This window comes from Trachymyrmex septentrionalis, unplaced genomic scaffold (genome assembly GCF_001594115.1).
Source record: "Trachymyrmex septentrionalis isolate Tsep2-gDNA-1 unplaced genomic scaffold, Tsep1.0 scaffold16, whole genome shotgun sequence".
Lineage (NCBI taxonomy): Eukaryota > Metazoa > Arthropoda > Insecta > Hymenoptera > Formicidae > Trachymyrmex > Trachymyrmex septentrionalis.
Window position 1 is genome coordinate 213,598 of NW_017304758.1, and position 10,605 is coordinate 224,202.

Genomic DNA, 10,605 nt, shown 5'->3' on the forward strand with positions numbered 1-10,605 from the left:
ATTCAATAATTTTCAGAATCATCATGGAATTAAGGAAGAAGTATTCTTATCTTTACCTTGCACATTGGGTGAAGATGGCGTCACGCACATTGTTCAGCAGAAGCTAACAGATGATGAACTTGCATCATTGCATACATCTTCAGCGATGATGCACAAGGTGCAAGAAGGCCTCAAATTTTAAAAATATATTATCCTTATTTATTTTATTTTTATTTTTTATCTTAATAAATTTATGTATGTTTTTGATGCTCTTTTATATACATATAACTTACATTTACTGCGATGTATTTATTAAATGAACACAGTATTATATACAAGTTAATAAAATAATTTTTAAAAATATTTGCTATATAATCGACATATATACTGCTCGTGTATGTGTGAAAAAGAATAAAAAGTATTTCTGATGCTATATTTATTTTTTATTATTATAATTTTATTTTATTTATGACAGGAACATCTCTCATTATTATTTGGAAATATTTATTTTACAACATTATAATTATTTATGCTATTATTTATTTAATAAATTTGACACACACAATATAAATATTTCAAGCATTTTAGGTTACATACCGAATGTACCGCTGATAAGGTACAAAAAATAAAAAAAAATAATTTTTTAATATGTATAACAAATAATATAAAAATAAAAAATTTAAAACTTATATCGATCATTCTTTCATGCATATTTTATTTAAACAATATTGTTTATTATATTGTATGATAATGTATAATGAATGATTTTATTATGAAAGTCATACGTATATATATATTTTTTTATGTGCGTATGAATAAAATAACGTATGATTTTATTAAATTTTAATTAAAAAAAAACATTTTTAAATTATTAATGAATTTTAAACATGTTTCTCTTTATACATCTTTTTTGTACGCCTATTATAATAAAGTTTAGTAACCATGGATGTGTTTAACAATTGGCGAACCGACATGATCATGATGGCCGTATGCCAAGAATGTTATGTCGGCCGATTATAGTTACAGAGTGTACTCTCTCTTTTCAAGAAAAAAAACGGTTTCATGCAATGTGACGGGCGTGGGTGAAAACGATCGTGCGACGTTTACAAAACCGATGAGTGATAGGAGCAATGGTTTTATCACCTTCAAACTCGTTATTACCGATATGTCTGAGAAATCTTACACGCGTGACATTAACAAGAGATTTCGTCAGGAATCGATATACTCGCACTTTACCGCCGACAATTTTGACAACAATCTTAGGACGTGATAAAGGAAAATCTTTTGGGAAAGATGCGACTTCTGGTTCGGGAGCACAGAGAGCGCTTAATTTTGTGTAATAGTTCTTTTGTGTCATATGTGTGTGTGTGTGTATATATATATATATATATATATATATGACATGTAATGACATATTTGTAATTTTAGACAAAGTATTATAGACAGAATTTGATTTATTCTCTTTGGTTATATTTACAATTATTAATCTAAAACGATTTTAGATAATTATAATTTCTAATACTTATATATGGCGACACATTGTTCATTTATTTTCATTTTTTTCATTATATTTTATATGTATAAAGAATTTTACACATAAATCAGTTACGTTATCATAAAAGATCAAATTATTATTATTCGCATTAAATCTAATACATTTCTAATAGTTACTAAAGACTTTTAATCACTAAAAAATTTTTCGAAGAAACTAATCAGTTTTTTTAGATAGCTAATTTTAAGTATACAAAATAGTTTCATGAACGATTACAATATAATATTTTGCCGAAATATTAAAGAAAAGCAAATTATTTGAATTCTAGTTCGCCGTGCTTGCGAGAAGAACTCTTATGTAAGATGTCGGAACCAGTTAGAGACTGTTGCCATAAAGTAACTATTGTTGGTGCTGGTATGGTCGGCGTTGCCCTTGCAAATTCACTTCTTTTTCAGGTTACTCTTTTAAATTTTTTATGGAATTGGAATTTTAAATATAATTTAAATTATGATTACTTATTGAATTTACTTTATTTCAAATAAAAATAAAAATTTGTGTATTATAAATACAATCAAAGGAAATGCATAAACATTATAATGTATACTTTCATATGTTTCTTTCATATATTTTTATATGTATAATGATATTTTATACATCGTCCATTGTATTTTAAATAAACGATGGAAATAAAATTTAAATTTTTAGTAATCATTTTGTAAATTTGTAATTATTATTTTATTAAATATTAGCGAATTACTTCGCATATCGCAATGGTAGATGTTTTTCCTAAAAAACTGGAAGGCGAAGGAATGGACTACCACCATAGCTCTATATTTATAGGGGATCCAAAGATCGAATATGATACAGGTAATGGATTCATTGAATATATAATATATTAGTTACACGAAAATCATAGATTTATTTGTTCATGTACAAATATATTATAATCGTAACTGTCTGTCTTACAAAAATATTATGAAAAGTCTAATTGATTTTTCACGTACAACAATTTTTTTATTACTAATTAAAGATGCAAAAATATCTCTTTTATAGATTTTTGTGTGACGAGTAATTCGAAAGTCGTAGCTATTTGCGCGGGTGTACGACCAGTGAAGGGTGAAACTCGACTCGATTTGGTGCAGAGAAATTCAGAAATATTGAAAACCATAATACCACCTCTAGTAAATTATAGTCCAAATGCGGTGTTTATTGTCATTAGCAATCCAGGTTAAAATTAATTAATATATTAAATAGTTTTATTATTTACTAAGAAGTACTAAGAAGACTTTCATTATTTATAAGAAACGAAGATTTTAATAAAAGTAACATTATAAATATAGTATTAAAAAATTTCAAATATTGCAGATTAAATATTTATTCGATATTTCCCTAAAAAAATATCTTGATGTTATACACATGAGAAAATATCATTTTTTTGTATAATATACACATAGTATGAATAATAGTATAAATATTTATTGATATTTAATAAAAATTGAAAAGATTTTTTTATTTAAATAAACAGTAAAAGCTTCTTATTAATATCTAGTTTTATAGTGTTAGTTTTATAATGTTTATACACAAAAATTTGATAAATTATAAATGTGATTTTCTCTTATATAGTGGATATCTTGGCATGGGTTACCTGGAAATTAAGTGGATTGCCGGTTCATCAGGTAATCGGTAGTGGGACTCATCTGGATACAGCAAGATTTCGCTGCTTGATTGCTGATCGATTAGGAATAGCGCCGAGTTCGACCCAAGCGTACATCATTGGTGAACATGGAGACAGTATGGGTGAGCTCTATCGATCGATGTGTGACATTTGACACAGGGAGAAAGGCGACGTTATGCACTAAGCCCGATCTATCATTCGATGTTTTCTAGTTCCGCTCTGGTCCGGAGTGAGCGTTGCGGGAATGCAGTTCCGCGATATTATCCCGAATATCGGTCTCGAGACGGACGATGAAAAGTGGTTCGAAATAGCAAAATATGTAGTGAAAGTGTAAGTTCAATCATTTTAAATGAGTAGAGAAATTATTAGTTTTTTTACATACTCGTCGGATAGTGTATTTGTATTTCTTTTATAAAGATTTAATTTATAATTTAGATTTATATATTTTATAAATAATATTTAAATAAATTATATTGTAATGTACAAAATCAGCAAACAATTACAATTGCACATGTGTATAATTAAACAATAACTTCAACTTCAATTAAAAAGAAAATTTTTGCAATATTTTGTAAGAATTTAATATTTTTTATTTTTTAGAGGTGCCATGGTGCGTTGTCTGAAAGGATATTCAAATACAGCCATTGGACTTTCTGCAGCCGACATCATAATAGCTATATTACGCAATACACAAGCTATTATGCCAGTTTCGACCTTAGTGCAGGTATAAATACTATAAATTATATATTTGCAATCAATTTACAATAATAATTTACAATTTAATTTTTGAAAATAAACAAAAAATTCGTGATATTAAATATTAGCTGATATAATTCACGAAAATAAAATATTTTTGGATTGATAATCAAATGTAGTAACACGCGCGTATTGTATTTTGTACATATTCAAAAATGAAAATAAAATATTTTTAAATAAAATGTAACATAAAAAAATTAATATTGGTATGCAAAACTATTATGTTCTATACTAATCAAAATTATCTTCTTAGGGTCATCATAACGTATGTCACGATGTATTCTTGTCTCTACCTTGCGCTGTTGGCGAAAATGGTATCACACAGATAATACGAATGCATATGACTGAATACGAGAAAAAGCTGTTTCAAGAGTCAGCGAATATTGTGTATAAAGTGCAAAAGGATTTAAAAATCAAATAGTTTGAGTAATGCGTGAGAAGGGATCTTGTAAACGTATTTAATTTCTTGTATAAAAATACGAGCGTAATAAATTATACGTAGTTTTTTTTCCTAGTACTTCGTACCGTTACAATCGGCACCGCAAAACCATTTACCGCATAACTAAATTTTTGTCCGACTCGTGACGTACGGTAACTGCGAATGCTCCGATTGCTAATTTATATGAATCGGGACGAAGACTACCAACAGATTCTCCGAATGATGGTCTCTCGAATTTCATGATATTTTGAATCGCTGGAATGGTCCTCGGGAATGACGTTATTCTTTGACAACGATCTCCAGATCTTTTAGATTCTGAAATCCTCGAACCCGATGAGTCGATGACGTCAATAACATTTTATAACACTTGGCAATATCTGACACACGTGACATTTCGTTGGCGCAACTCGAATCTCCTATTACTTCCGAGTAAAGCCTTTCGCTGAACTGCGGCTTCATATTTTCGGATTTTCCTGTTGCATAAATATCATTGGCACCTCCAGAAAGCGGTAAGAGCGCACGTCATCGTGTTCGCGGCGCGTGAACGAGCGAAAGGTGACCGGTGGATGGTACCAGAAGGCCATTATTATGCCGCAGGCTAGGCCACGGCAAGGTGAGAGAAGGATGCGAAAACTGTGCGCAAGATGGCGTTTTGGAAGTGCTTAGTACCTGTGAATATATCTGCAACCACTTGCGTTTGAACGACCACACAGGGCCGTAAGAGTGTCCGATTGGATCCTTGGAAGAACGAAGCACCTCGTAACGAAATACACGATGCATATTTATCGTCAGACGTAATTAGGTACACTAATGATAATAATACAGTCGATGAATATATAAAAGAGGGGACGATGAAAGGATGATTCAGAGCCCGTGCGCAAAGAGTAATGAAATGTGGAAACTTCTGACAGTAATATCGCTGAGGAGGCGAGAGCGGCACTTTGAACCATTCCCCTTTTACTCGTCGCAGATCCACTTGAAAGGCTAGGCGTGTCGATTTGAAAGAGGAATTCCGTGTAAACCGTATGTCACAGATGGTTACAACAAAGTATATAGGTTACATAAATTCCTAGTTGACTTCAAATAAACGTGATCTAGGATGACTTCGAAACAACATAGTTCGATAAGACGGCGCGCTATTCGATAAATACGACAAACATAGAAATGGAATTACCACCTAAAGTGCTTATTATTATCTATCTATTAAATTATGATCAATATCTCAAGATACACGTCAAATCGATAGTTTACCCAACATGCAATCGATCTTCTGCAATCGGTCACTTTATTTTTCAATCACGATAGCTTTATAATAGAAGATGTCTTGATATTTCATATGATTTTCCCATGATTGGTACTTCAAGTATCTCTCGTAAGATCTTTTCGATGCTTATGCTGTTATAAAATTTACATGGTGCATATAAAATTTGCAGATACCTACTGGCAAGATTGAAAAATGAGGAAGATAAACATTTGATGGAATAATACAATCAACTAGTTTAAACAGTTTATATTCAATGTCTAATATTCCTCAATGAAAATTCGAAGTTTGCACAATGTCGCTATTTCAGAAATAACTTATCAAAAGATACTTTTAAAATGATGTTTCGCAAGAGTACACTTCGTTGCTTGCTTCTTTCTGTCTAGTTCAGAGAGAAGCTCGACCCTTATACTTGAAACACTTCAAGCAGATTCAGTGCGAAATGGGTTCTGCAGGTGACGCTCACATCCCTGGTTCCCAGGTGGAGGTGGCACAGCCGGGCCCCATTCTCCGTTGGTCCCGCCGTCCTTAGTGGAGCTCAGTCAGTAGACAGTCGATCCGCCTGGTCAGCTGGTTTTAACCATTCGCGTATTATAGATCTTCCTCATGGTAAACCTATCGCGAGCGACTAGGTAGATCCCGATGCCGATCTCCTGGTGTCTACTTAGAAATTAAATTAGCTAAACATTGGATAGAATATCAGCGGCCTGCACGCCGCATGTGCGCGAGTGTGCAGCTTCACCGGAAACATCATCGACACGGTACGAGGGACCAGATCGTCTACAGAAGAAGAGACCGAGTTGAAGAAGAAAGAAGAGGGTAGTGACTCAGGAAGGAGATTGCGCGCGCGCAATCAGACAGGAAATGACCATATCGTACGCGAGCGAAGTGCCGAACGGCTCTAGCTTTGGCTGCTTCTGGAGGATTCTAATAAAGTAAGTCTCGCCACTCTCCAGCTCGTTTCAATATGCTGAATGAATGTATGTGTTTTTTTGTGGTCTGCGCTTGATGTAGGCACCAGAACTGTCAATTCGCTGGCGGCTGATAGGTGAGACCGGTAATAGGCGCGTAGAGCCTTGGCAAGAATTGCTTTCCGCGTATTTCTCAATTCTAATCGAATGTAGATACATCGGTTATTTCGTTTTTAGGCAATGTTCTTCTTGTAATTATAATTTAGCTCTTGATATTTTATTTATTGTCATGTGAGTAATTTGCTTTTCCCAATTTTTTTATTACTTACACTCGCACCCCTAAAGATCACAAGATCTACTTTCGCCAAAATACATAAATTATGATGATAATATTTTAAATTGAACCGGAAAATTCGAATCAGTTGTTGGCATCGCGATTACACGATCGTTGCAAAACGTAGCAGTTTCGTAATATGAATTTGTCAAAGATCGGATTGTATCCGAGGATTAAGATAATTTTGTCATATTTTTGGTACAGAATGATTCATGAAATTAGACAGTTTAGATGTCTAGACTTCTGGACACGTAAACTACATATTGTCAGTATGCCATGTAAGATGAAGACATTGCGCTATAACGACCGGCTGATCGTTGTGCAACATTTAACTTTCGACTTAATGTGCCATGCTCTCAATTTATAACTTAGTTACACAGAAGGAGGTAAGAACAAATATTCTTAAGCAAGAATTTGGCAAATAATCGTGTTGAAAACAGGAAGATGACCGTTAAGTATACTAGAATTTGCGTATCAATCAAGAACGTCCAATAGTTCTATAGTTAACCCGTCGCGTATTTCGAAACCCGTCAAAGAATTATCATTGCCGGTTTGTAGTAAAATCGAAATATCAGAAGTGCCCCAAATTTTCAGTCAATACAGAAAACGCGATTCGCTTGAATCACAGTAGTGGAGCAAGCATGTAAAACCCGCTAGCACAGAAATGGCATTCGGTCAGCGTTTGCTCGCGCGTTTTAAGGAAATAAGGTTGCCGATACGTTTATCGATTTTAAAACGCGGCGGCGCCGCTGTGTCCAGAATATATCGCCACTGAAAATTATTGCACTACTATAGCCCCGCTGGCTCGCGTCTGTTATCTGCCATGCAATGAGTAACAATGGCAATGTTTATGCTGGAGGGATTGACATGACAACATCGGTCGGACACGTGTTTAATCGAGCCACTCGTATGCATATGCAAACCTATCATATGTTTAGAGTGTAGTATCATTAAAGTTGTGTTTTCTAAATGAATGTGAAATCATATATAAATTACGTGACATCTCTCGCAGGTGTTTTTATTGAATTTGTAGGGAATGCGATGAGGAAAACTGATTAACGACGTAAGATTTCATTGTTCTATCAACGTATATCTTTTGAATACGATAAAAATGCCAACAGATATTAGATATTATTGTTAATTATCAATTATAATTATTTATTAAATATGTAAATTTTTGATATTATATATCTTTATACATTAATATTTCTGGATATATTCTGCGTTACTGCTGCGTGCTACTATTAATAATGAACGCTTCGAAAAAACTTTTTGTTTTTATTTTAATTATAGTATAAATATTAAGCATTTATACTATGAAATTATTATTCCACAGTTTTCCATTTTTTCTTCTTTTTAAGTCATTATATAATCATTCTCGTAAATCAGTGTAATCGGTGACATCAATGCTTGTCGAGAGCGTCTACGCGATTCAGTGTCGATAATTACGTACGAAATTAAATGTTATGCAACATGGAATTTTTTTAGAATACGATGTAGATATGAAAGTATAATATATAGTTACGATGAAAATGATCCAAAATATTTGAGTATAATGACAAAATTAAAAAATTACCGTAAAAACGATAAACAGAAAACACTTGAGTAAATAAAAATCTATCTCGAAAATATCGTGCGTCAGCAATTGCTTCTTACGATAATTTCTTAAACATAATCGTGAAATGAAATGTGAAAAAAATTTATCTTATTGCTTACTAAAATAATAAATGAGAAAGAAAGAAGAGTATGAACAATATTTTTATTATTTTTAAATAAAAAGAATATAACATTCTACAATACAAGCGAGTTCTTCTCTTATCTGTCTGGATAATAACCGGAGAAACCATAAAACGAATGTGTTAATTATGTTCTAAGTCGTTCGCATGGCGTTAACTACTACTAGTTATATGAATGATTCGATCGCGGAGAAACATATATTAACGAGTTATACGAATTAAATTATTCCTCTATTTATATTGCTAAATATAAGATTGAAATTTATATTAAATTCTTTTTATTATTAAAAAAAATCTCATATATATATACATATCAGATTTTTTTATAGATGTAAAACATATTCTTAAAAATTCTCTATATATATTTTCATATAATTATACTAGAAATATAAGAGTAAATTATTGAAAATAATTAGTTATTGTATATGTATGTAAAAATTAACTTTTCTCTGCATATTTTATAAAGTTTAATAAAGCCACTAAATATGTATGTTTAAAAAATTATCAATTTTATCAAAATTATCAAATAGTATACATATAATAGCATACCAAGATTAATGCAATTTCGCGCGTTTTACAACGCCCACAAAAATGCATCTAATAGCACTTATCCTATTGCCATTCATAGTGTCCTTGTCCAAGCCCGTTTGTTGACATTTCTACGACCTTTACATATTGTGTGGTATTGGTGGATGCTCCCTGATCTCAGTTTCTCTCCGTACGCGTCTCGGTGGAAACAGTCTTAACGGCTTTCACGTAAGATCTCGCTTTCCTATGCGCGTTATACTACAACACTGCAGTAGTTAAAGGAAAGACGACAACGGCTAGTCTATAAATACGCAGGAATGTCCAGGAATAGAAAATCTTTCGCGGTAATGTGCAAACGAGAGCGTGTATACTTATAAGTACTCCGTAAGTCGATTCCCCTGACAAAAATTATGATTAGTTGCAATCTGGCGGAGAAAGGAATGTCTAGTTACATTTGCTCGCATTTTTTGAAATTTCAGATATACAATTTTTAATTTATTAACAATTTTCATCCCCTTCTCATTCCCTGGAGTAATTGCTTCCATTCTGAATGATTAAGAACGGTGATGTGTTGCGTACGATAGGCGTCGTCGTCGATGAAAAAATTATTCTCTATCATAGTATTTATGCAAAACAAGGCGATCCTGTTCTACGATATTTCATTACCAACGTTTTGCTTTTTAAGACGCAGCAAAACATGTAGCTCTCCTTTTTCTCGTTACAGTTTTCCGCGGTGACCCATACTAGCTTTCTTATCCGCCTACTGGTCCTACTGGCAAAAGGAAGCAGAATGATCGCCGATCTATAAATACCCCCGGAACATACTATAAATACGTAGTTGATATCCAGGAATAGAAAATCCTCTTACCTGCTTTTCCAGTACGTTGATAACAACCGTGCCGACGAATTCTCACACGTAGAGCAGATCTGTTACGAGGTTAATGCGATTGTTAGAACGATTTTTGCTATGCCGTGAAGAGACGCTCTTACACATATCATACGTGCATGGCTAATGGCCAATTCTCTTGTTTTTTTTTTTAAGATTAAATTAATGTGAATTCAATCGGTGTGATTTGTGTACTCTCAAGATATTTTTTCTGCCACTTTCTTCTTTTTAATATTCTTACACGAAAAGAATATTTTGCTGAAATATCTAAAAATTTAGCTAGATACAGATCTGAAAATAATTTTCTTTAGACCATTAAAATATTTATGTATTAATAATAGGATGCTCAAATTGGTTGCTAGAAAGTTAAAACTTTTTGCAGCATTCTCTTCAACCAGCTTAAACGTTTTACATAATTATTTTGATGACAAAATTATTTTTCGTATTTATAGCTTTATTTCTTGATATTTTATTCTTCCCATGCATGTAAATGCTTTTTTTATTTAGCAGATATATTATACTTTGGTATAAGTTTTGTAACCAGGCAGAAAAAAACAGTTGTTGCCTGTTCCACCTAAGATTCGTTAACAAATACGGACTGTAGGGAA

General features: G+C 32.5%; 3 protein-coding genes across 3 annotated transcripts in view; all 3 read left to right on the top strand.

Moving 5' to 3' along the window:
• LOC108745983 (L-lactate dehydrogenase-like) overlaps positions 1-181 on the top strand; it is a 3,113-nt gene extending 2,932 nt beyond the window's left edge. Inside the window, exon 5 of the mRNA XM_018482436.1 lies at positions 17-181. Within this exon, the coding sequence (XP_018337938.1) occupies positions 17-181 (165 nt within the window). The remainder of the gene's footprint in view (positions 1-16) is intronic.
• Positions 182-965: 784 nt separating this feature from the next.
• On the top strand, positions 966-4,396 carry LOC108745981 (L-lactate dehydrogenase-like). The gene is made up of 8 exons (XM_018482432.1): positions 966-1,315; positions 1,800-1,926; positions 2,221-2,338; positions 2,525-2,698; positions 3,095-3,268; positions 3,359-3,476; positions 3,747-3,870; positions 4,156-4,396. Exons 1-8 carry the CDS (start codon positions 1,110-1,112, stop codon positions 4,321-4,323), a joined length of 1,209 nt encoding a protein of 402 aa, XP_018337934.1. The 5' UTR covers positions 966-1,109; the 3' UTR covers positions 4,324-4,396.
• A 1,765-nt stretch (positions 4,397-6,161) lies between these two features.
• The window catches only part of LOC108745955, a 50,159-nt gene continuing 45,715 nt past the window's right edge, over positions 6,162-10,605 (top strand). Inside the window, exon 1 of the mRNA XM_018482393.1 lies at positions 6,162-6,537. Coding sequence (XP_018337895.1) covers positions 6,467-6,537 — 71 coding nt within the window. The 5' untranslated portion in view covers positions 6,162-6,466. The remainder of the gene's footprint in view (positions 6,538-10,605) is intronic.